Here is a 27,330-nt window from a genome sequence, read left to right as displayed (position 1 = left end):
AACTAGCTTTACACCTCCACCTCAAGTCACTACTGCGCAGACTCTGGCTCCAACAATGCAAGATGGCAGCCTCCACAAGCTGGATATTTTGGCTTCATTTTTGCACAATGGGTGGAGGCGCTGTCGCATCGTCCATGTTTTCTACAGTCATTGCTGTAAAGAGTGCAACACAAACAGAAAACTGAGAATATTCACCTTCAAAGCTGAACCTTTAGAAATGGCGATGTGCGATTGTGGCTCAAGAGTTGGCAGGGCATCTTGTAATCGGAAGGTTGCCGGTTCGAGCCCCGGCTCGGACAGTCTCTGTTGTTGCGTACTTGGGCAAGACACTTCACCCGTTGCCTAGTGGTGGTCAGAGGGCCCGGTGGCGCTAGTGTCCGGCAGCCTCGCCTCTGTCAGTGCGACCCAGGGTGGCTGTGGCTACAATGTAGCTTACCATCACGTGTGTGAATGGGTGGATGACTGAACGTGTTAAGCGCTATACAAATACAGGCCATTTACCATTTTAAAGTTTCACTACGGCGTGGAGATTAAATGGTGAATGTCTGCTGATAAGTTGGCATCTTCCATGCATTGTGTCAACTAAATTGGCAACCAGTCTGGTGAAACACATTTTCCCTTACAACTGTTAGTTACCCAGGGTTCACGGATTGATCTCTAGGCTTGTGTGACTGAGACCATACATTTTTAGCTAAAAGCACCAGCGTATTCATCTATTCATGCTTTGGTTCATTCATCTGCTTTCTCTGCTAAAGGGATCCTGTCAAAACACCAAGTCATGTCACTGTTTTGATCAAGAGGGATCGAACCAGTTCCTCAAGTTTTGACATTTCCAGGCTAAACATCGCTGGCTCAGTTCAGACAAGCTCAATCAAGCCAAAGAAGGTTTCAGCAGAATGTTATTTTTGCCATGACCTTGTACACAGAAGGCAATAATGTAAATATTTTTGAGCGTGTCTCTATGTGTGCGTCTGATATGAAAGCTCCTCCACTGCTTTTCAATGATAAGTGAGACTTCACTATAAATGAAACAACCAATGAGTCTGACAAAAACCTTGGATGATTTGAAAAGGTTGACTCCCGACTTGCATGATTCACTGACACTGTCTAGACACAGAATGTCTCTCTATTCATTGAAACTTTCAAAGAGAAGCGTTAGAAGCGTGATAAAAAAAAAAAAAAAAAGAGGCCCCGGTTAAGTCCAGTGACTCAATGGTATAGTATAAATCTCTACTTTAAAACCACTCACACAAGTTGATCTGCACTGTCTCCACAAACAGAAGATCAGAGCTAGTTTATTCAAGGAAAAACACATTTAGACAGACACAATTACTCTGTGGGTTCCAGCAGAGATAAATTCAACTAGTGAGTGGAGAAAGCAATACTGAAAGGTAAAGCAATAATCATCTTTATCTAGCCAATGGTGCTACAACCCCTTTATTACTCAGTTGGCTCCATAAAACCCAAATAAGCCCCATCTGAAAAGCTGCACTGTGTGTGTTTGTGCTTGTGTATCTTTATGCAGACAAATGGCTTTGCATGCAGGTTTGTGTGCGTCCAGTAAGACTTGTCCTGGTTCTGGGCAAAAAGAAGCAACAAGTGGGCAAATCTAATCTGATTTTGAACTGTCCTTGGCAGTGGAGCACATGTGTAAACAGAAACTCTTAAGTGTTTTGTTTCAGTCGCTGGCTACAAAGGGACAGAGGAGAGGAGGACAGCTTGCATATTTATTCAATCAGAATTAATTTATTTATATTCCTTCTTGCTGTCTCATCTCTAAGAGAGGAAAAGATATAAAACATGTTTGCATGCATTTACACAGAACATTCAACATCAGCAAGTCCCAGAATAGACAGTAACCGCCCAGCTTTCTCGCTCTCTTCTAACATGGATTTTATAAGGTAAAATGAAAAAAACACGCCCACACACACACACACACTGTGCATGGCGACATTTTTTATGTGATTCTGGTTCTATTATCCCAGTCCGATATAGTCCTGGTTTAAAAAACATCCAAGTGAGACTGGGATTTCATTAACAGACATGTTAACAGAAAGTGAGAAAGAGAATTTTGACAAGTTCTCTAAGGTGCTGGGAACACCCTACCTTCCAAATACCTTTAAAAAACTGTGTGCAAGTTCACCTCCAATAACTTGACTCACTCACTGATGATTTGGGCATATTTTTACTTTTGTGTACTGCACTTACAGGTCGTTGCAAAACAGTAACACTGTGGTATTATTTTTTATTTCAAAAGTGTCCTCACCTTACTTCAGCGTGCATTGTTCAGGGTAATAATACACTCACTGGCCACTTCATTGGTTACACCTTGCCATCCCTTTGTTGGACACCCTTTTGCCTTCAGAACTGCCTTAATTCTTCATGGCACAGATTCAACAAGGTAATAGAAACACTCCTCAGATATTTTGGTCCATTATTTGGAATGAGTTGACTGTGGAGGCCGTTTGAGTCTGATGAATCCATTGTTAAAGGAACAAGAGTTTGAAATGATGTAATCTTTGTTATGTTACTTAAAGTACCCATCAGAAGATAGCTACACTGTGGTCATAAAGGGACATGGTCAGCAAGGAAGGCTTTGGAGTTTAAATGGTGCTCAACTGGTACAACGGGGCCCCAACATCATTACATCATCACCATCAGCCTAAATCGTTGATAGTGAGCAGGATGGATTCATGTTTTCATGTTGTTTACACCAAATTTTGAACCTAGCATCCAATTAGCAGCAGAACTCAAGACTCTTTAGACCAGGCAACACTGGTTGGATCTTCTATTGTCCAATTTTGTTGAGCGTGTGTACAATGTAGCCTCAGCTTCCTGTTCTTAGCTGACTGATCTTCTGCCACTGCAGCCCATGTGCTTCAGGGCTGTGCACTCAGAGATGCTCTTCTGCACACTTTGGTTGACACACGTGATTGTTTAACTTACTGTTGACTTGCTATCAACTTGAAGCAGTCTGGCCTTTCTCCTCTGGCATCAGCAAGTCATTTTCACCCAGAAAACTCCCATTCATTGGATATTTTGTCTTTGTTGGACCATTTTCTGTAAATCTCAGATATGGTCAAATCTAAGTTGTTGAAATACTCAGACCAGCCCAACAACCATGTCACATTCAAAGTCACCTTTCTTCCCCATTCTGATGCTGTTTTTGAACTTCCAACAGGTCTGGATGCCTACATGCTTAAGTATATTGAGTTGCTGCCATGTGATTGACTAATTAGATATTTCTGTTAACGAGTAAAAGAATGGGTATACCTAATAAAGTGGCCCATGTGTTTTAAAAACTAGCTGCTGTTTTCCCTTTTTTTAAGAAGCCAAACAACTCTGCTCTTTATAAAATTACACTAAATGGACTTAAGAATTTTTAAGACAGTCCCTATAAACATATGTATAACACAAAGCACAGAAAAGCACTACAATAAAAACACACGTATTTATTACCTCTGAATATTTTCTTTTCCCAAAACGCGATCTCCAGATGGGTCCAAAGGTGAGGGCAGCAGGTTCAGACAGGAAGCTAGAGACTGGCTGGAGTCTTCTCTGGACACTGTGCACACAACCAAACAGACATGTAATGAATTGAAGTTGTTTTCTCTAACCCCAGGTGACAATCTGACTGACAACATATGTTAGCCTAAGAAGAATTCACAGCTCTCTGTTTAAATCTTCTTTTGAGATGAATTAGAGCTATAAAACTTGGATCAAAGAGGTTATTAAAATTCAGTAGTGATCCGTTGGGATCATCATACCATCAGTTGTTGTTTTTTGTGTTTCTTTACAATTATGCCTAAATATTCAATGGCACATTTAACAGGCCAATATAAAAGACAGTGAAATAAAAGTTGGATATAAAGCCAAGATTTGGTATTTCTTTATGTCTTTGCAAAGGTCTCTGTCTCTCACACTGTCCCTGTGTGATTCCACAGGGCATGAGTCACCATAGGAGTGAGAACGCAGAGCCCTGTGGGCCATAAATTGCTGTGAAACTGCTTGCTTTTTAATAACGGCTTCAACAAGCCACCTGAGAGAGGTCAAAATGAGGAGTACCGATGAGTGCGTGGGCGTAAGGGATTGTGAGATGGGTGTGCATCAAATTGTGTACGTATACATCATATACATCTTTATATGAACCTGTGCATGGATCTGCGCGTGTCTGTATTGTGTATTCTGCGTGAATGTCTGTTACGGTGTGTTTAAATGAGTTCCTGTAATTTGAGTTTGTGGAAGAACCTTACTCTTCTAATGCCAGCACAGAGTCTTAGTCCCTTGACTTTATGAGAACAATTCATCAAACCTTTAATTTCATGCTACAGTCTGCAAACCATTAGGTCTAATGACTAAGCATGCACGCTTGTGTGCTAGTGTGTATATTAATGATGGTGCCTCCCTTAGCTCTGCATCAGCCAGTGCCTGTAGAGATCTTTCCAGTGTGTGTGTGTGTGTGTGTGTGTGTGTGTGTGTGTTTTGACTGGCTGTGTGAGTGAACCACCCAGCCTCCCAATGCTCTTCAAACCCCATAAGCATAGGAAATTCTGTTTATTAGCGCTGAAGCTTCCATTGTATTCTTTACTTCTCAGTGCTGCTGAGCATTTTACTTTATTTGACTGCAACTGCAATATTCTAGGAGCCCATCTGGGACTTAAATATGGCCTAGAAATAGATGAATCCAACCTCACATTAACATATAATTTCACCGATAGATCTGTTGATAAGAGACAAAGCTAGTCGAGCTGACATAAACGCACCCCGTCGCTGCATTGTTGTAGTCCCTGTGTCTGAGCAACATGAAGCACAGAAATGGAGTATGATCACAAGCTCATGTTTACCTCGTTGAGTCATTTTCTTCGTGTGTTGCACTCTACCACACATCAACTATGTATATCTGTCTGGTTTGACGCATATTAATACGAACTAAACCTTTGCAAGCACAGGTCAGAAATATAATCAGTACAGACAGTAACTGCAAGAGCTTTCAATTTTGCTCAGTTATGTCTGCGCAAAAAAACAGCACTGCTGGTTAAAAGCTAACGATTTCACTGTAACATTGACTCATAACAGAAAAATCCCATTTTTAAGACATGGATGCAATAAAAGCCAATACATGAGCACACACAGAATTTCTCTTAACAGATTTGTATGTTTGGTGGTTACACTGCACTTTTTCAGCGCAATACTATTCTTATGTGTTGTATGAGAGGAAGCTGGGGTTCAGGGTGTTTGGCACTCCTATGCTCTACCGTGGCAGGGCACGAGCAACGATTTTCCTCCGACAGACACTTTTCAACTGTGACGCATGTCAGGAGAAGTGTGATGGAAATGCCAGAACAACAAAGGAGATGAATTGGTGTAAATGAGGCAGCCGCATCAAAGTCCCAGCACGTGTTGAAAGAAGCAGGGAGAACACTGGTTTCATGCTTTAAGGTGATGAGGGAGAAGTGTACTAATAAAGGAAAAAGAGAGGCAAAGATTGAAGCAAAACCAGACAGGGGAGCGACTGTGACACCAGAGAGGAAGGTGAGAGAGGAGATATTCCCTTTAATTAAAAGAGATACAGATATAAAGGACATGAGTAATGTAACCTACAAACATGAGTCTGGGGGGTCAGAACTGTCCTCAAAGAGGGTCCAATCTGGCCCCCCAGACTGGATGGATTACCAAAGTGTAAAAGTCGCAATGAAGTCTTTTGTCATTGTAGTAAATGGGAGTGCAAATCATGAATCATAAAGAGTAAAAGAACTTGTTTAATTCCAAAAGATATCTCAGGGTTTTAACTTATGATGCAATTGTTCATCATCCAGTCACATGTCCATTAACTCCCCTACACAGAGTTCTTCTAGAAACAAGTCCCGCTGCATAGGAGGCATCTTGAAAAGCTATTTTGAAGTATTATCTAAATGAACTTTGCATGTACAGAATCATCAGTGAAATCTGCTAAGAACTGGTTAAAAAGATTAAAAATGGTTGCAGAATTCTCTCACCGATTTCCTACAATGTCACCGCAAAATATGCAAATGTTTATTATGGCGGAAACAGCAGAAAAAACGTTACCATGTCGGTGTCGCTGATCATCGGAGAGATCCAGATCTAACATGAGGTCGTCTTCATCCAGCTCCGAGGAACCCAGGTTGTTCAGAACATCCTGATGAGAAAGAGCAAAAACACAAACATGAAACAAACTCCGAAAAGGTGAGCGATAAAGCAACGACTAATTATTATCCTCACAATAACATAATACACGCTGGTGGTTTTTTTCCTGCTTTTGTAAAATGAACAAAAATAAAAGAGAATTTTTTGCCTGATGTTCTTATGATAGATCGTTTTAATACAATTTCAGCGAGGTAGTCATTAATCAAAAAGGTTCCGAAAACAAACGCTGAAACGCAGAATACTAATTACTATGTGACAACTTTACAAAAAATTATGAAACGATTCTCATCAAAGTAATCCAGGTGGGTCAGAACAATCAGAAGAAGAATCACTTAGCTGAAGAAATTAAACGTTATAAATATTAGAAATGATAATAATGCAGTTCTTTTTAATAGTGCACTGTATTTCTTCCCCCATTCTGCTTGCATTTAATAAGATATTTAGTTCTTCATCATTACATCCAAACTATCGAGAACAAATTGCTCTTCTTGTTATGCAGGGACGATTAATAAAGGGTTTAGTTTGAGAAAGCGAGAAAGTGCTCAATGAGGCTGTAGTTTGGTGCAGCCACTGTCAGCTTTTACCATGCTTCACAGGCTAAAAATTGCTGATGAATAAACAAGGGGAAAAAACAACTAGAAATCATGACAAAAAACGAGCCAGTGCCTTCTGATTACTGAGTTTAAATTAATTCTCTTATGTAAAAACCAGTGTTGTCCAAACGTCAACAATAATAATCCAACAAGAAAACCTCCCTCCACCTTGGGTGGCCTTGAAATATCAACATTATCTTCACTGACGTTACGGTTTTAAAATTTCTTACAAACTCTTTCAATTTCAGAAAATAACTGATAAGATTTTCCTAATCCTTCGTCTCTTAAATGAGCTATAGCCACAGCAGCGCAGTGAGTCATGCTTCATCACTTAACAGCAGATATTCACTTGTAATCTTTCAGCAGAAGCTTCCATGTTCTTGGCATTATGAGGTTATAATGACGCAGTAAGATGTGTTTCCTTTACGTTCAGGATTTTAAAAGTCAATACTGCCATCCAATGGTTACAAATGGGTAAATTCACTGCAAAAAAACACACAGAAGTATAGTGTGGCAAATACATGTATTAAAACACTGCATATTCCTGCCTAACAGGAAGTGTACTTATAGGCTTTATTTACCAGCTAATGTAATATTTATGAGACACTTCTACATAAACTCATATATGTCAACCTCCCTGGGAACATGTTTTTATCATCAGCAGGTCTCTGTTGACTCAAATGAAAATCACAACCTGCATGTCAATGCAGTTCTGCATCAACATGTAGTGTAAGTGGGTAGCATTCCTGTCCTGGTTGTACTGGTAGAAATATCTTCCCTGAACTTGTGTGCACTAAAAAGTTACAAACCAAAACCAGAGTGAAATACCAGCATTCACAAACTACCAAGTACCAGTCTGGCACAACATCTACAGATTAAAATGCATCAGAAAATCCAATAACCATCTCTGTTCACCCCTCATCACTGTTGTTTGGACATAAACTGCCTCCGAGCAACTCTGTATCGATCTCCTCCCATCTGAACCTCAAAGCTCAGTGGCATCCCTGACCATTAAACACACCTCTGAATTTCAAATCAGTTGACTTTATGTTCTCCAAAGCAGCAGTTACGTGTTTATGAACAGTCAAAATTCTATCCTTTCCTTTCCCCCTCTGGATGGCGGTGCGGTAAACATCAGAAAAAGCTCCGAACGCATTTCAGTGTGATGCGCCTGAACACGTAAGCCCTCATTTCAGGCATTAAAGCTAATAGCTAAAAGGTATTGGGAAAAGAAATGAAGAGCCAGACTTCACAGACTTCATTTGAAGCAAAATTACCCATTTTAATGTGCCCCTCCAACCACAGAAATGTGTTAATACGATTTTACAAGCCTGAGATGTCACCTTTTTTACATCACTAATGTGAGTTGAATGAGTATAATCCTTGAGTTAATAGAGATAATATCAGATTCTGCTCTCATCAAAAAATGGCTCCATCTCTTAAATGCCTAGCAGAATGACATCCAAAACAGGGATAAGAGGAAGCAAGAGATTCTCTCTGTCCATAAAAAGCCAGAGGTTTCCATTCGCACTCTGTAAAAAATACCACATATACAGTCTATGAAAATTACATTTATTCACTTCTTTAATGTGGTGAATGCATTAGTATCGCAGCAGAGCAATTTGGCTTTGCAGCCAGGTATTATGGCTGCAGATATTTATGGAGTAAAAAATGACTTCCTTTCTGTCTGAGTCGACGATTCGCAGCCAGTTGTGTTTACAGTGCGCCTGAGGGCATTTGACATTTTCTAACAGCCATCACTCAATACAGAAACACCAGTCGTCCAAGACCGAAGCAACCCGAGTAAAACGTTTTCATATTCAACGGGCGATTCGATAAGAGAAACAAATCCAGATATTTGCACCGCTGACGCTGTAAGAAACTCGCTCCGAACGCGTGGCTTAGACTGACAGAGCTACATTTCTAACTTCGGAAGCATGAAATCTTTCCGAGAAGATTAAGAAGATATCACATATTGCAGGTTAAGATTTATTTCAGGTCATCTTGGAAGGCCTGATGAAAGTTTGCAAGCATTTTGACAAGTCAGAGCAGGAACTCACAGGCAAATTTAACAACACAAAAAACAACTTCAACTCTGACACGAGGCTTTCTCAGAGAAAAAGTGTCGATCAGACCAGCTTTCAGATCCTCTTTACAGTGAAACAAGTATTTATTTCCAGTATCAAATCTTCATGGTCTGCGACGTGTACAGTCGGGGGAAATTGCCATGGAGCACTAATTCAAGGATCAGTTTGTTTCCATATAAATAGCTTTTATCATTATTATTATCATTATTATTATCATTATTATTATTACAGACTACTCATTCTCAATTTGCAATAAATAATAAAGAATATATTTGAATTTTCATGAGCTAGCTGTCAGACTTACATATAAAGAAAGCTATTGCAATTTGTTACTTTTTCTTTTAAATTCATTATTAATTCTTGTCTTTATTCAGCTGACTAGATTTGCTTGTTTCAACATAATTTTTAATAATTCTAAATGTTAAGTTTTACCACATTTTTTTACTGTTTTTTTTGTTACTACTACAATAACTGAACAACACATTAGAACAGTCTCAATAAAATATGCGCACCAAAGCCTCTCAAGTGCTGACAACCAGTTAAATAAAACCTAATTAATTAACAACAATAACCTTACTTATAATAATAATAATAATGATGATGCAATAATTTACTGCTGCCTTGATCTCAGGTACTTGTCTATCTTATCTGAGTGAATATATTCAAGTCTGAGTTTTGTTAAACAGTCGATTCTTGTTTTGATTTCTTGTGATGTTACAGATGTTTTTGATTCCTGTTGTCATCTCGTGGTTTTCTTGGTATTCATTTTCTCTGTTAGGATTCGGTGTTTTGGATCACGTTCTCAGTGATTGCCAGTTGTTTTGTATTGCTTGAGCGCTGCTCTTTATAGTCTCCTGGTTTTTCTATTATATTTCCAGTATCTTGAGCACGACTTCCTGGTTATTCTGGTTACTGTTTAGTGTTTATGGAGTCTGGATGCCCGTTAAGATGAATTACTGTTATAATGTTTAGTTGTTGAATTTCAATTTCTCTTTTGAGCTTGTTAATTTTCATGAGTGTAGTTGTCTTGTTTTTCTAAGTTTATGACTTTGTCCTCTAGTGTTTCCTTGTATCTGTCCTCTTGTTTAGTCCAAGTCTTCTTACGTCCACATTTAGTTATGTGTCTTTGCCTTGTTTGGGTTTCATTTGGCATATGTTTTCTGTATTGTCTTGCCTTGAATGTTGCTTAGTGTCTGACTCCCATGATTGCCCTGACTGTGTGTACCTGTCCCTTATCCCTAACAGTCCTTGTGTTTATATACACTCTAGTCCTCCTTATGTCCTTTGTCCTGTTGAGTGACTCTCCGTGTGAGCTGTCCTTCGCTTGCTCAGGTGTTTCCTGGTACTTTCTTGAATTACAGTCCACAGTTTTGTAGTTTAGGACTCTGATAATCCACAATAAAGTTTTACATTTCCTTTAGTGCTCTGCCTGCAGCGTTCTGTGCTCGGGTCCTCTGCACGACAATCTACACACTAAATGTGACAACTGCATACTTCAAAACCACCTTAAATTCGTGTTTATTTTGCAGCATTTTGGCTCATCTAGTCATTGGTGCGTATAAGTTGCAAGATCTTTTCTCCATAAACCATTACTGTCAGGGCTCTGCAGTATAACCATTGTGCATTAGCCTCAGAGAAAATCATTTGATTTGAACTTTCAAGTATATCATATTTGGTACTGCTTTTATGTGCTGTCTTGGGGCCAAGAGAGCATATAACACCAGTATGTGCGAACATCCTCTCTGTTTTTCATTCCCAAACCAAACCATCTGCTTGTGGTCATTACAAATTCTGTCTTGGAGAGGAAGTGAATCCTTATCTGTGTATGATTAATACAAGTGCCATTTATGCTATCTAGCCTGCACAAGGCAACAATCAGACTGAGAAATATGAAAACAAGAGCCACTCTGTATTACAACACTGTCTAGCAATCAAGAGACTGTCGATAGTTGATATACATAAGTAAAACAGTCAATGTAAAGTGAATTCTGCCATATACATATCCATCAAACTACAAACTAAAATCCATGTTCAAAGTTGTTTGTTCTCTGAGATAAGAGACAATTCCCCAAGAATGTTTTTTTCAGCCACTTTTGAGTGTAATCATTGTCAGACTGTCACAGTATTATCACAGCTGTCATTGAGAGACTTATGAGCAAACAACACTGAATATGGTGACAAAATAAATATCTCACAGCTTCTCAGAGGGATATCAAAAAACAATAACTACTGGAATGAAATCGCCAAACGGCTCAAGCAAACATCGGCTTGCTTCAGTCCACAGCGGTGCGTCAGTTTATCTTTGCAAATTTAACAAATTAGTCATTTGTCACTGCAAACTAAATCTTTAGTTTTTTGTATTGTATCCTTCAGCCGTTCTCTGTTTTGCGTCGCATAATCACTGTATCCCACAGGCTCTGTAACACATTACCACCATAATCATCCAAACAGTATGCGTATAAACAATAAGCAAACCATTTGTATCCCAGTCATGCCCTCACTAAGTTTAGTTCTGTATTTAATTAGAAAGCTCACACTTAGGTATATACCTAACAGCTACCCCACAAATTTACATGACGGTAACAGTGGTGATGCATAATACACACTCCCAGGCTCGTACCTTTCCTTCATGACTCAGGCCCCTGACGGGCCCTTTATATACAAAGAAAAGGGAAAGAAGACATTCCTTCATCTTTACTGAAGTGTGCATCATGTCCAGAGACAGATGCAATGAGTAAGGTATAAAAGACTTGTATTAGGGGTTGGAATCACACAATCCCTCATAGTATGATACAATACCATAGCAATGAGGGATTTGGCAATACACTGCAAGACCATCATCTACACCTGACATGCACTCACCGACCAAGAATTAGAGTGCAGTAACCCTGCCATATTCAAATCGGCACGGTGAAACTGCTGATCTATTGGCAATTTCCCATACAGCCATCTATAGTGTTTACAAAGAATGGTCTAAAAAAGAGAAACTAACCAATGAGCATGCAGTTCTCTGAGTGAAAATGCCTTGTTGATGCCAGACGTCTGGCTTCTTATCAGCTGGACTGCTTCTAGCTGATAAAGAAAGCAACAGTAACTCACACAAACACTCGTTACAAGCCAGGTATGCAGAAGAGCATCTCTGAATGTACAACAGCAGAAGACCACTCCGGGTGCCACTTCCTGTCAGTTTAAGAGCAGGAAACTGAGGCATGAAATCATGGATCCATCCTGCCTAGTATCAAGAGTTGGGGGGATATTTTATTGTCCCACTTTGGGCCCCATTTGGGTACCAATTGAACATCATTTAAATGACACAACCAGCTTTGCTGAGCATGTAGATCCCTTAGTAATAATCTGTGAGTTGATGAACCACTTTTCCCTAATCCGTTTGTTAAGTACAGCTAAAAAAAATCAAGAAGTGGTGACCCTCAATAAACTGTTCCACCTCTACAGTGTACACTTCTGCATTCACCATTTCATTTACAGTCGATTCAACAGCGTCTCATTTCAAAATGTTACTTCCTGAGATTATCAGGACACTTACTCACCACCAACATACCATCACACCAACAATTTACAACTTTTTTTTCTGAGTCAAAGCTGAAAAAGTAAACAGAGCTATGTCTGCATTGCTGAGGGCATGCTGGAACATTTAGTGTTTGCATAGCCAGAGGCATGAGCACTGAGTGAGATTAGGCCGGATCCTTTATTACATTACATATTAAATGGCATTGCATTAGTGGTCGGCTATGATTGAGGCCAATTACATCTTCTCTTTTTATTCCCTTTCAAAAGAGACACAATTTTATACTTGAAATGACAATCAAGTAATCAACTAAAGAGGGTATTTTTCCCCTCATTATCTTTATGTGTATTGTTGAAATTAAATGTAATCATTTAAAAACATGGTTTTAAATAGCAAACCATCTTCATCCAGACAAGGTTTAAATTTTTTTTTTTTAATTAAGTAGTAAGTAGTACTAGTAAGCCTGTAAATGCATTTCAAATAACCCTTCATGTACACTGAGTAGGCGTGCCAGTATGAACAGGCAGTACAGTGTTTACACCATTGCTGTGTTTGCACAGCAATGGCAAAAAGTAAGGTCAGAGAGTCGTAGCACTACTTTAATAATGACTTGATGTTGTTAGTGAAAGTGACCAAACCCAGCAGCATTTCCACAAGTATCCTCTTTAAGGGTACTTTAGCCAGCGTGAACGTTTTACATTTAGAACTGCACAACTTTTATTCAGCAACAGTATACCCCACCCTTAGTGTAGTTTGTTTGTGCAGATGTTAATGTGGTAATTCCACTCAGGTGTGGATCAAAACAAGACGCTTTGGAGAAGGTGGTATGAGTCCAGTTCCAGATAAACTCCAGTGGGGTTTGTTTTTGGCATAAATGTGATCCGACTTTGATCCGATCCAACTACTGTGTGTATGCTGAAAGTTGGAGCTAAACGCCTTCCTGTAGCCAGCTATGTGGCCCATTCTGGGATGCAGCAGAGTATTATAGACATGAACAAACTATAGCAACTACCTGCAAAATTAACCAGTAGCTCACTTGGTATGTTGCCTTATTGACAATTTGGTCAAAGGACTACATTTTTTATCTCCTTCTGTATTTATTTAGTTCACGTGATTTGTAGTGATGCTTTTGGATTTGCTTGAATTTTCTGTGTGAAAAGAAACAAAATCACAAACTCCATACCAGAGTAAACAAACCGTAGGCATAAAAACACCTTAAATACCTGTAACACTGTTTCCACAATTGGTTGTTACAGCATTTATCACAATAAAATCAATTGTCCCTTCATGTTAGCTATGTTTCTGAGGAGAATTTCTTTGAAGCAGGGCCAACAGAGTGGTGTGGCCAATATCTCATCTGAGATGCGTGCATTTAATAAAGTGCCTCCATCACTGACCAAAAAGGCAAAACTCCCGTAGACACCTCAACACAAATGAGTATATATGCATGATATAAAGCAACACAATACCACACAAATAATAAAGCACAAAAGTGCTTTAAATATACAGAAACACACACAAATGATATATTTTTAACTTTTTTTTTCTTTACACTTTTGTGCTTTATTATGTATTATAACCTCACAAAAATATATGACTAGCTGATGTAAAATATATACATAAATAAAAAATAGTTTACCGCAAATGTGCACAAACAACTACTGATGACATAATCATCAAAGGGCACTGCTGTCGAATAAACACACAAACAAACACAGAAAGCTTAAGCCCTACCAGGCTCCCGAGTTTAGACGATGAGGAGTTGTTTCTGTGTTTGAGCAGACCACATCCCTCCATGCCGGGGGCTTCTCTGTGGTTTCCATGAATACGAGGACCACCAGCCCCCTCGGACGAGGAGCGCAGACGTCTTTCCATCCGCATCACCTCGTGGTAGGGGCTGGCACTGCTGCACAGTGAGGCTGGAGGAAAGAATGAAACAAAGAGAATTACACAATCAGACAGATGGAGAGAAATAATGTATTCAGGTGAAACTGTTATAACAGTGATTCCACAAGCATAGATGTAATCATGTTTTATTGTATTACTAATGCAGTCAGCCCTATTTCCTGTTAGAAAGGGGCTTTTGTTTCATGAAACTAAATCACAATGTTTTATATATTCAGCATTTTAAACGACATTCAATCTTCCATTTACAAAGCTTTTCAGCAATATTGCTTTTGGTCAAATGCTATTTATTGTTTTCAGGGGAAATACTCCTTAGACAGACAAATGAAAGATTGTTATAATTGCTCTATTTTGATCTCCTAGAAGATTGAAGTGAAAACAGAGAGACAATACCACATCCTGTCACTAAGCAAGAGGAGACACACAGACACACAAAAACAAGACTTTGTATGAGCCATTTTATCTTCCTTATTTCTTGCTACACTTGCACACTGTTACCTGAACCTTTACACGCGCAAACAACAGGCATGTAAGTCGGTAGTCTTCATGCAAGAACTAAGCAGACATGAGAACACTGAAGAAGTGCCATGATTGCATCTGTAACTACACATGGAGTTACAACACATTGGGACCCTTATTGTAGACTGTTCAAATGTTTGCACAAAAAATTCCTTTTTTGTAGAGTCAACAGATGAGCTTATTTGTCTCAGTGATAGTCTGTCAGTAGTTCTCACTGCCTGGAAGCCAGAAACTCAAAGTGTAAATCAATATTCAGCTATTTTCCTTCAGGAGGGATTGCAACATGCTGTGTGTGTCTGTGTGTTGCTAAAATAGGCCATTAATACCATGTTACGTGTTCGCTTGCAGACAGTCCTTCAATCAAGCCATGTTTCGACTGCACAACAGCATGCCTTGAACAGTTGCAATAATCAAGGTTACAGTCCTTCTAGAGTTTCTAACAGAAGGGGGAAAAAAGGCAAATCGGGAGCATCATCAAAGTGTATCAATGCCCACATTTTATACAGGAAACGTTTTGAACATGACTAAACCTCGGTGGATTATCAAGTTTCTTATCAGTCTCTTCAGTTTCAACTGTGAAGGTAACAAAACAACAATTTAGCGCTACAGTGGTTAACACATTTGTCTCACAAGTGAAAGATCCTCAGTTCAAGACCGTGAGGAAACACAAATCCAGTCAGAAGGCGACATAATGCCAGCACTAAGCCCGGATAAAAGAGAGGACTGCATCAGAAATGGCATCTGGCATAAAATTGTGTGAACCAAATCAAACGAGTGGATCCATCTGCTGTGGCGAAGAAAATAAGGGAGCAGCCAAAAGTGCCTGTACTGCCGGTATGCAACTGACCTCTGATTCCTCATCAAACAGTTTAGACAGTCCTCCCAGTGAAACCCTGGACTTCATGTTTGAATGATTCAAATTTTCTTCTTCTATCGCCTGGTGCCTTTAGGTCTCGCCACAGCAGATTGTCTGCTTTCATCTCACTCGATCTCTAACATCCTCTTCTGTCGCTTCTGTGGTCTTTCTCTTGTCCTTCTGCCTGGGAGCTCCATATTCAGCATTCTGTGTCCAGTATATCCACTATACTTCCTCTGCACATGTCCCAACTGTCTAAACCTTGCCTCTCTAACGTTGTCTCTAAACCACTCAACCTCAGCTGTTCCTCATTTCTTTTCCATTCCAGTCAGTCCTAACAAAAATCTTAGCATCTTCAACTCGGCTTCTTGTCTTTGTTGTAAGTGCCAAACCACACATCATAGTAGGTCTCAGTACCATATTGTAAACCTTTCTTTTCACTCTTGCAGATTCCTTCTGTCACAAATCACCCCAATAGTCGTCTCCAACCGCTCAACCCTTTCTTCTTCGCCTCTCTTGAGCACTCAGCTGCTCAAGAGAGCCGTTTTGTAGGCATTTTTTGTTGTTACCAGAGAAAGTCTGGCAAGAAGAAAGTGCGCATTGTGTTGCAGCAGCTGGAGGTGAATTAAGGATAGCATTAACAAATCAGCTTTATTTAAGAAAAACACTTTCAATGTGACACTTACTGTTTCAGTCAGTCCACAGCTGCCACTAATTTAATATACTGAAAGGATTTTTCCAGATTAACTGCCTGAGCTGCTGCAAGAAGGACTGACAGCCACACGAGTTTCAAATCTGATTTGAAATTCATGTTGCCGATTTCCAGCCCTAATTCGTTTATTGTCTGGAAACATTCTCACTCCCAACTTTGAATTAGCAAACAATTTGGAAGCAAACAATGCAAAGGCATTATGCTCCGTATGTCAATACAAATCATCTTGTAGTCTGCAATCATCAAGTGGGAACAAGCTGTGAGACATGAGAATAATATCATTTTAAATCTCGATTATGCCAATTTACAGCACCTCCACTTATCAGCTTCCTGGGAGAATCTCTTTGATAGGCTTGATAATGAACTCTCAAGATTTTTATTGGCATTCTAATTCACACTTGTACAATCACGCATAGGGAAGTAATAAAACCAAACAACACTGAAGTAGCAGGAGCATAGCATCACTTTAACTTCATAATAAATGTTTACTGTCAAACTCATTTCAGCAGAGATGAATGTGGATCTTTTTTGATGAAAACGTAACAGTGACTATATTAACAGCAATTTGTTCAGATCATACTTACAAATGAACATCTCCAATAATACAATAATACTGTTGCCATAAATTTTTTCATGGAAAAACAACAATTTAGAATCCGACAATGATTCACGTTCAATATGTTTGCATGCATCAGCATGTGACGCAGGTCCACGACATGTTTGAGGACAGTGAGACAGTGATGAGGTGTATGTTAGGAGTGACAGATGAGTTTAAGGTGGGGTAGGATTACATCAGGGATTGGGCCTGATGAGCCCTCGTTTGTAGTAGTAGCGCAGAATTCTCTATCGACTATAACGTTTGATGACATTGCGATTGCCCCTGAGAGTAAGTAGCAGGTGGAAGAGAAACAGGTGGGGTGGAGGTATGCTCTAGAAAGGAGGAATGAAAGTTAGAATACACGTCTGTGAACGAGAAGGAGACAGGTGTAACAGTGACCATTCAATGAGCAGAAGGGGTGAAGTCAGATGAGTTTAAGTACTTTCGCCTGTCTCATGCAAATCCGAAGCAACAAATGGTGCTTAACAGAGGTGAAGAAAAGAGTGCAGCCAGGGTGGAGTAGGCGGACAAAGGTGTTAGGGGTGAGTTGTGATAGAGGATAGCAGCAAGAGTCAAAGGTAAGGGCTACAAGATGGTAATAAGACCTGATATGATGTATGCTATACTGCCATAAGTATTTATGCACCCACCCAAATAACTGAGTTCAGGTGTTTCAATAACCTTTATAGTCACAGGTGTACAAATCAAGCACCTAACATACACACTGCTTCTGAATACCTTTGTGAAAGAATGGGTCGCTCTCAGGAGCTCGGTGAATTCCAGCCTGTGCAACAACTCCGGTATTCGACAGTCAACTATTAGTGGTATTATAACAAAGTGAAGGTTATATATAAAGTGGTAGGCGACATAAAATCACAGAGTGGGCTCAGTGACTGCTGAGGTGCGTAGTGCGCAGAGTCAGTTGCTACAAACTTAATGTGACCTTCAGATTAGCTCAAGAACAGCATGTAGAAAGCTTCATGAAATGAGTGTCATATCATGATATCAATGATATCAATCAATACAGCAATTCCAAACAAGACAAGCCCAGGCATATCTGACAGCAAGAGCCATGTGTCAGCTTCTCACGATGATGATTTAGTACCAAATGTGTTTCGCCACTTGAGGCCAAAACACACCATCAGAATCCACACGACGTGGAGATACTAGCAACTGGTCATGTGCAACCAATAGTAAACAAATGACTCCCCCAAGCATGGCTCGGTGTGACAGGACGAGCAAACAGTGGAATGAAATTACTGATTTGGTTTGCTGTCTCACCACTATTGCGCTGTAAAGCTGCTTCTGCTGGCACCTTGTGGCAACAGATTTACACTTTCAATTATGTAGTCTGTCATCACTGACAGTAACTCGCTGGAAAAGGAGGACAGAAAATGCCCTCATTTTGTTTGCAGTAATAAATGCTGCTCTCTGCCGCTGCAATTACAGATAAAATGTTGTTCAGTAGCTTTTTCTCTATATCTTGTAAACTGTCATCAAAATCATGATCGTAAGTTCCCTTAAAATGTTGTGATATCGTTTTGAGCCTTTTATTGCCAAACCCTACACTGGTGTTTTGGAAATGCCAGTCAGTACAGTGAATCTGTGTGTTTAAGTCATAAAGTGTGGAAAGAAGTACAAGACAATGAAAGTGTCAAAGTGAACTAAGTGTATGTGTGAAGTTAAAGGCTTAGTTTCCAGCAAACGTAACGTGTGTACATTTTTTTCTTGGTGTGTGTTTCTTACATCATGGGATCAGCCCAGCTCTATGACTCACACTGACCACATAGGCTGTATACATTTGTATGCCCGTGGCTTTGGCTTTGCATGTAAATATGTTATTTACCTGCAAGCATTTGCTTGAATTTGATACCTGTGTGTGGTTTCCTCAAGTGAGAGGGTCTGGGTTCATGGCAGCCGCAGAAGCTTCCTCTTTCTTGAAAAGATCGCGTGGTTCTTGCCCTCCTCTCTGACTGCTCAGGGTTAGAGTGGCAGCCCTCACTGCGTACGACGCACGCCTCGCTCTCACTTGTGGTCTCTGTGTGGTAACCTGTCTTCCTCTCTAAGTCCAAGTCCTCCCTCTTCTCTGCTGACAACTCTTTCCTCGCTTCCTTCCTTTCCTCCTCCCTCTCCTCCAGTGACTGTTCCCGCAGAGGTAGGCAGGGTACGGCCGTCTCAGGCTCCGAGACGGAAACGGCAGTTTCATAGTCCGTGTTGTTGGCTGTGCTGGTGTCCGGGAGTAAGGGTTTTTCAGTGCTTGATTGGGCAGGAGTGAAGAAAACCTGAGGAGAAGGCATTTTATTTAGTATGTGCAAAGTTCAAATTTCTCACTGGCAAGATAATGAAGCAAAAAGCTAACAGTTTACATACAGAAGATTGCCCTTCAGCTAGCATTTAAAAGGTGGATGTTTGTGTTCTCATGCACCAAAGTGCACATGTTTAGAAGGCAAAATAATGCAGTCTTTACTACTCTAAAGCCATAAAGGAAAGTGAATGGTTTCATTTTTTGAAGTTCCCTCAGCTGGCAGTAAAACAGAATAATATCTCTGAATAAATGCTTTGAAGGAGGAAAAGTTGTGAGCGTAAAGGTGTGAAATGCGAAGGGCAGAATTCAGACATGCACTAGTCTTCTTTTTCATGCCTAAGCTCTTTCAATAAAATGATTTTTTATGCCCGGTGCTCAACTTTTATTCCATATTTCACACACTCCAAACAGTGGTCACAAATACTCGTCCTTTGTGCTTGTTCTTGTTTTTGCATTTAACGGCAACTGCAGCTGTATTCCTGAAGCCCTAACATTTTTTGATCTTTTTAAGTCTATTTGGTTACATGCAGACCGATTACTTAGTATTTAAATGTGGTGTGTTTTTATCATAAAAGCTGTTATGTGTTATTAAACTCATTGTTAGTCTATACTGGTTAACCCCATTTGATTTTAAACCTTCTTCAACAAAACAAACATGATACCTGGGAGGTAGAGACAGCCACGCTGAAGTTTTCTGGAACAGGTGGATGATCGGGTGGAGCAGCTTCCTTATCTACCCCTGGTGTAGAGGCCGGTTCTGGTGCTGAACCCGATCCGGGGCTCGGAGCTGGCAGCGCATCTACTTCAGATACAGAGTCTTCAGTGATTGGAATGAACTCGGAAGGAGTGATCGCTGTGGTTCGATCCTCTGATATCATAGGGGACTGGAGTGAGCTCTCACCACCAGCACCAAGTTCACCAGGCCAGGATCCTGGGGTGAGCCCTCCTGCCCCTGGAGTGATGGTAGCGGTGGTGCTGGGAGGCTCCAGCTTCACTTCAGGGGGCCTGTGATGATCAGATGTCCGGGAGAAGCGTTGGTGAGCTGAGAAAGACTTCGGAAGCAGCTGTTTCTTCTGGCGTGATGACCGTCTGTTGTTGTTACTGCCGCCACTGTAGTCATCGAGGATCCCGGAGTCATCGCCCTCATTGGTTCCCGAGCTGCTGATGCAGTTGATGAACACATTTCGATTGGTCGTAGAGGACGATGATGAAGCCTTGTCAAAGTCCTCAGTCTGAGAGCGTGTGATTTTCTTTTGCTTGTGGCTGCCAAATCCAAATGAGTGGCGTGACTTGGGCCGTCCGCCGCCATCGCTGAACCCCGTTGACACCGACGTGCTTATTGCCTGCTGATTATTTCCGTTGGCATCGGTGCCCTGTGTCAGCGGCGGTGTGAGGTTGAGGTTGATAGGCTGGACACGTGGATCGCTGTTCCGTTTACTTGCGAAGCTGAGAGACGGCGTGCGGAACAGGCTCCGCCGTTTCCCGGTGCTGCCGGAGCTGGAGTTGGTGCTGGAAGGCGAGGAGGTGTGGACGCCATTTCCCACTCCGCCTGAAGATGGAGAGGAGGGAAGGGACTCCTGCCTCTTGCTGCTGCTGCGGCGGAAGATTGGCAGGCGGGAAACAAGAGTTGATCGCCGTGAGCCTGATTCACCCATTTAAAAGCTGAGGCAGTGGGCCACTCTGAGAGAACAAGCAGACAGAAACATTTAATAAATAAACCATTCATCAACTCCTGAATATTGCATGGCATACACCACTTCTTCTCTGGTGCCAAACCCTTATGTGGCTAAGAACTCTCAAAGTCCGGTCCATTAACCCTTGGAGCACAATTTTATTTTTCAAAAATGGAGTTTAACTGCACAAACTGCTCACATTTCCCACTCTTAAAGTTCCTGCTGCATCTTTACCCATTCTGATATGGAAAAAGTGTCATACTTAAGAGATTTTTCCCAAATCGGGCATGTGAAATGACTCCTTAAACCAAAACAGTGTTGTTTACACCATTTCTCCTACTGTCTATGTGTGAACTTTCTCTAATGGAAAAATTTTATCAAACACCTGCCTCAAAAGAGCTCAAAAGAGGCAAAAACAGAATCTGATTTCACATTTATTCCATACAAATAAAGTGGTTGTCAAGTCTGAATACACCCAGCATACTGAAGGGGCTTAGCTGAAGTGTACTTCTGTATATTGTACATCATTACATGTGAACAAAGACGGATCTAACACTCTCACAAAGGTGTGAGATCTCACAGAATGAGAGGCAGTATTTTTCATTCGGTAAAGCAGGTATTCTGGGTGTAAAAGGCCTTTTTGTCTGTCATCAGCCTGTCAGATAACATTCAGCGCTAGCAGCAGTCGATGTTCATCTGTTGAGCCACATCAATTCAGGGCTTGCTAAATGTCTGAAGACAGGAGGGATGAAGGGGTGAAAGACTTTAAAATAGTTCAATTATTTTTTTATAATGAGAATTTCTTTGTTTCTCTCTAGCACAAAAGTGGATTAAACTAACAAGAAAACCAAAAAATAACATCTGTTTTGGCATCGGCTACTGGACAAATTGTTTTTTTAAAAACATCAATACTAGCCGAGAACTTCACTTTTAGCGCATCCCTATTTTAAGGTCATCTGGCGTGTCTCACAAAAAAAACTGCTGCTCTGATACATCTCATATTTCATAAGATCAAACAGTAAAAAAGGCTCTTTATTGCCCCAAAACGTCATTTTCACTTGGAAGTGCATGTGTAAAGAAAGTTTTTACGTGACTATTATTAGATCTGCTATGAGACCTGGAGGGTTGATTTCTGTTTAACATTTCACACATTGCAATTAACATTTACTTGACAACTAAATTGTGCAGACAGACCTAACCCAAGGGGAGAGCCAGACAAACACAGAATGGAAAGAAGTGAAGAAGAGAGAGTTACAAAATATCCTAAGCGCTCTTTCAGGGGTTTTTTTTTGTATGGATGTACTAGAAAAAGATCAAATCTTAGCACAGTTATTTACAGATACAGTAAGTTCATTTTTTAAGGTCATTTGATAGAAAAAAGAATGTTGTACTCATAAATATACACTTTCCTTCTAATAAACAATTTAATTACGTTCCCACATTATACGAGACTTTATCCACTAAGTATCTCAACTTTAAAAAATGTTTCATTAACAGAGACTAACAGCAGCTAACAGATGCTAACAGCAGCTAACAGATGCTAACAGCAGCTAACAGAGGTTTTTCTGCGCTTAACAACAGAAAAGTTCAGCGTATCCTCAAAGCTCACCTCGGTATCACAGAAGCAAGCTTCACTTAATTGTTTATCCTACATTGACCACCATAGCTAGGATTCTGCACTTGAATTAGGAGGGGTAAGGAAATGACGTCCAGTATCACCTTCAGCCATACGCAATATGGTTGAAATGACCTGTGGCTCTTTAGTGGTTCACTGTGTGTGTGTTCCCCTGGTCTTTCTCCTCTCACTATTAAATAAAGGGGAAAAAATGCCCCTAAAAAAATTCAGTAATGGATTTATAGATTTTACGCGCTGAACCTCTATGTGTTTGCAGTGGTGCAGATTATCCATACATTATAAACTACTATGTAGCTTTCACAAGCACTAATAAATCAGCCACTGACTGAAAGCACAACATGGAAAAGAACAAAATAGGAAAGACCAGAATTTTGGAAAAAAAATATAACAGCACCAGTACAACTCATGGCCAACCATAACTTCCTGGCCTATAGCTCACCCTCTCACCTGCACTGGCTGTTGAGAATACAAAATTAGAGCGTCAGCCTACAACAATGTTCCTCACATGACCTTACAAAGAGAGTCTCTGAGTAAACACAATGCCCCACTGCTAGTAGGAACTGACTAAAGTTCCCCTTTTTGAGTCATAAAGGAAGGCTTTCATTTGAGCAAATACTCCTGTCATTGTTTTTTTGCACTCAGTAAGCGTAACAGTGACTATGCAGTCCCTGTACTATTGAAGAGCCGACCTCTCTAAGAGCTCCTGAAGTGTTTTGTTTTCAATCTCTGCCTAATAAGCTTACATTAACACTCTCCACTCTGAAGTGGTGTATTATTAGTGTCACCTACCTGAAAATAAATGTTCTCATATTCTAAATGTGATGCAAATTTTAAATTACAATTTAACTCAATGCAACGTATAAAACAGAAAAGGAAGAGAGAGAGGAAGTCAATAAATAGTACTGCCAAACAACGGCGTTAATATCACACGCACACGTATTAGGCTAGGGTCTGTCCTCGATCACATCTAGCTGTTCGTGCAAGTCAAGACAGAGCGGTCACCAGCCGTATCAAACGCTTCCTTTTCAGATTAGCCAACAGTTTAGTAGCTTTAGATTTTCAACCCACCACACAGCCATTTGACCTGGTCATAGTACTCTGGGCTAACCGATTAAGACAACCAATTAGACAGATTAAATCAGATTGAGAACGCCTCTCTCATTTAACAATAAGGGCAAACAACCTGTTGTCAGACTTTACAGGGGCTGAAAATGTCAAATATACACTCACTCAATACTACCTTTGGAAGCATTGTTTTATTATAATCATGCTGTCATCTATAATCTAACATAAAATTACATTATAGGCTCAAAAGAGCTAACAGACACTCAGGCATTTGACTAAACTCATCAGTAACTGCTCATGAAGCGAGGTTACCTACAAAAAAGGAAGCAAAACCTCACCTAATCTGAGTTCCCCTTTGCTTTGCAATTAGTCTGAGAGCTGCTGAGCTGAATGCAAAGTGTTCGTTTTGCTGTGAGCTGGCGTTGCTTCTATATAACTGTCCGCTTAGATGTTCACTTAAATCAAGAATTACTTGAATTGGAGAAGAAAGATTTCTAAGCACGTTTCTAGATCTCCAGCTCTAGTTTTCCCAAATTAAACACATGACAGGTTACGTTTTCTGTCATTGCGGCCTTCACTCCATGTAACAATAGTGATGCATTAAAATCACAATCCTCAAATAAACCAAAACAGAATGAAGAACTTTACTCATGCAGCGCTCTGTGGTTTTTGGCATCTTATCGACACACCCTACAACAATAGTTAACAATCAGCAGACAATGCCACAAAGACACCCTCCCATCTCAGAGTAATTTTACACTGATACTCTACATGATCATCGGTTTGAAATAATAGGTGTGTATAGGGTGTGAAAAATGGGTGTTTCCTATAAAACAGGTTCTGGGTGCGATAATTTTGAAAACCATAACCACATGTTAGAGTTAATGCAAACCATACTCTTCTATTCAATGTAATGAAAGATTGCAGGGAAGGAGTGCTATTTGAAAAGCGTGTGTTTTCATAGAAGGAGTAAGCAGGCTGCAATGCTGCTGTAGACAGTGTTATCAAAGAAAAACATTCCCATATTTTTTAGCAAATACCTCCATGCTGAAAAACATAAATACTACTGGATTTGAACTACAAGCTATAGTGCTACATTACAAATAATCTAGTGATACAGCCAAGGTTATAACTAGTCTTTTATCAGTCTATCTCATCTAGCTTCTTCTGACTGTCTGTGTTGATAATATTTAATAGACGCACACACCTCTTTCCCACAAGCCAGGGCATGTGGAGAAAACAAAAAACAATCTTAAGCGATAGGATGCCAATTTAACCATGAATGGAACTGAGAACTGTAATCCGTCACCATTGCTAGAGTGAATGGAAGATTAGTAAAGTGCAGTCTGCAAACATATCCTAACATAAACTAAGCAACTTGTTATATAAACGTCAGCCTGATATTTGGACAGTAAATGTTTAAATAGGGAAGACATGTGAGTGTATCGTGGATAGAATGCAAACAGGATACATATAGGAAACTTGAAGGATTAATGAAGCATAGAAGTAATATGTGAGCAAAGAAATCGACTGAATGAACAGCAACAGAATGATGTTATAACTGTGTCACTCACAAGCAACTTATAACACTTTAATAACCCTGTAATATCCAGCAGTTCAGCCGCAACACACTTACACTCTATTACATACATTTTTATAGGAGTGTGATACACTGCACCGGGATCACTGGAGCCATGATCACAAAATACTGTTGTAAACAGTGCTGCACATCATGCCAAAATAAGGATTTTTCCATCTACCAACACAGACCATCGCTGTGTGCCAACCACGCACAATAATAAAGCTTCTATTAAGGTGAAGCAGCGATGTTAGATAACCCTGAGGCCACAGGAGGCATTTCACAACTGCTTTCATGAGCTCCAGCAATGAATGCTGTGGTCCTTTAAGCTTCTGCTGAATTACATGCTTCTTAGATCTGCTGCTGCTGCTGCTGATGATGGGCTCAAAATCACAACAATGAATGGGCCTCAGCGTCTGTAGTTACAGTTTAACCTGCACTTCTCACAACTGCTCAGAGCACCCTGCTCATTTATTATTGTGCCCGTGAATCAGCCTGCAGCTGCTTCTGATTGTAAATTATTTGCATTAAGATAAGAATTGTGGATGTAAATGAGTGAAGCCAGCAGGTCCTCAGCGGGGCGCCGACAACTGTCAAACCGAAAACGTCAACAACGCTCTGAAGCCTTGTGAAGCCTTAAATCCCGACTAGCTAACCGAGACCGGGACACTGAAGTGCTGGCGCTAATCGCCACCACGACGCTGAATCGGTAAAGCAGTGGGAATCGCTTTCTCTACTCCGCAATGGTCAGCGGTGTCCGGAGGAAATACAGCGGCAGGCTCCGTCCGGTGGTTCCGGTCAGGCTGGCTAGCAGGTAGCGGACAAACACACAAATGTGCGTATTTTACCTTCAGAGGAATCCCGGAGTCTCCACCGAGGCCCCCCTCCGGCGCACAAACAGATGGATATACCTTCGCTTTGTGGTCATACGAGTTATTATAACCTACATGAATGAAAATATCTGGGATAGGTAGCACCTTGTGTTGCACTGACGCCAATATGACACCTCAGTGACGTGGATTCGCCCTTTCCTCGTTCGTCGCTTCCGCGTTGCGACGACGGGCAGCGAGCGTGGACAACGTGACGTCCGTACTCCTCCTCCTCCTCCTCCAATACCCTCACAGACCAGCATCCTCCTGCAGGTGGATGATTGGACGATTCAGTCTTTCTTTGGCGAATTCAACCACAAGAAAAAGAGAAAAGAATCCTGATGTGTGCCCTTATAGTCAGAAACCACTAAATACCAGGATTGCAGGGTTCTGGTTTCCTAAATGACTACTTGTTATTTTTTGTGTGCTAAAATGTGAAGGCTATGTTTTGTTTTTTCAATTTTATTATTGCTAACACATGGGAATTGAAGTATCATTGCACAGATAAGACAAAAGAAAAGACTGAAAAAAAGAGAAATGCACGACGTTTACAAAATAAAGCATTTCGAAATGAGGGTAAAGGCCACTAAAAATATATTTTCAGTACATCTTTGGATACAGCCCTGCTTGAAAATTCAGAAGTGAAACTGTTAGATACTGGAGAATGAGCTGATCAGTTATTATCATCATCAGGGGTGGGCCAAAGTGTGCAGGTTATCAAAAGGATTCACACATGCTGGCTCTGACACATACCTTGCTAGTACTGGGTTACACTTTTTTTTCTTCTTTTCTTTTTTTTTTTTTTTTTTTAAATAAACACACCTGAGCTTTAATTTCTTGTGGTGTACCTTCAACAAGGTGCTGGAAACGTTCCTTGAGAGATTTTGGTCCATACTGACATGACAGCAGCGCACAGTTGCTGCAGATCTGTCGGCTGCACATGTATGATGTTAATCTCCCGTTCCAAAGGCGCTCTGTTGGACAGATCTGGAGACTGGAGGCCATTCGAGTACAGCTACCTCATTTTCACATTCAAGAAACCAGTTTCATCGAAGTTTCTGTCACAAAGCTCAAATTAAATGTACACATCAGAAAATGGTTAAAATGTGGCCATAAAGACGTAAAGATTGTCAGCAATAACACTCTGATAAGACTGGTGTCTAAGTGATGTTTAGCTGATACTAAGGGCCCAAAGTGGACCGAGAAACCCCAACACAACGAGCATGATGGATCCATAGTTTC

At 40.5% G+C, this 27,330-nt stretch overlaps 1 protein-coding gene across 1 annotated transcript in view; it reads right to left on the bottom strand.

Annotated features, from left to right (window-relative positions):
• Nucleotides 1–26,252, bottom strand: part of ccser1 (coiled-coil serine-rich protein 1) — a 129,575-nt gene extending 103,323 nt beyond the window's left edge. The window contains exons 1-6 of the mRNA XM_085425766.1: nt 26,068–26,252; nt 19,929–20,946; nt 18,835–19,243; nt 14,106–14,290; nt 6,067–6,157; nt 3,460–3,565 (exon numbers count right to left, since the gene is read on the bottom strand). Of these exons, the coding sequence (XP_085281892.1) occupies nt 3,460–3,565; nt 6,067–6,157; nt 14,106–14,290; nt 18,835–19,243; nt 19,929–20,921 (1,784 nt within the window). The 5' untranslated portion in view covers nt 20,922–20,946; nt 26,068–26,252. The remainder of the gene's footprint in view (nt 1–3,459; nt 3,566–6,066; nt 6,158–14,105; nt 14,291–18,834; nt 19,244–19,928; nt 20,947–26,067) is intronic.
• Between the last annotated feature and the right edge of the window lie 1,078 nt (nt 26,253–27,330).

The sequence above is a fragment of the Rhamphochromis longiceps genome, linkage group LG12 (genome assembly GCF_057381845.1).
Source record: "Rhamphochromis longiceps isolate RC_006_pf linkage group LG12, R_longiceps_female_GT1.1, whole genome shotgun sequence".
In the NCBI taxonomy this organism is placed as follows: domain Eukaryota; kingdom Metazoa; phylum Chordata; class Actinopteri; order Cichliformes; family Cichlidae; genus Rhamphochromis; species Rhamphochromis longiceps.
This window is presented reverse-complemented; position numbering and strand designations above follow the sequence as displayed.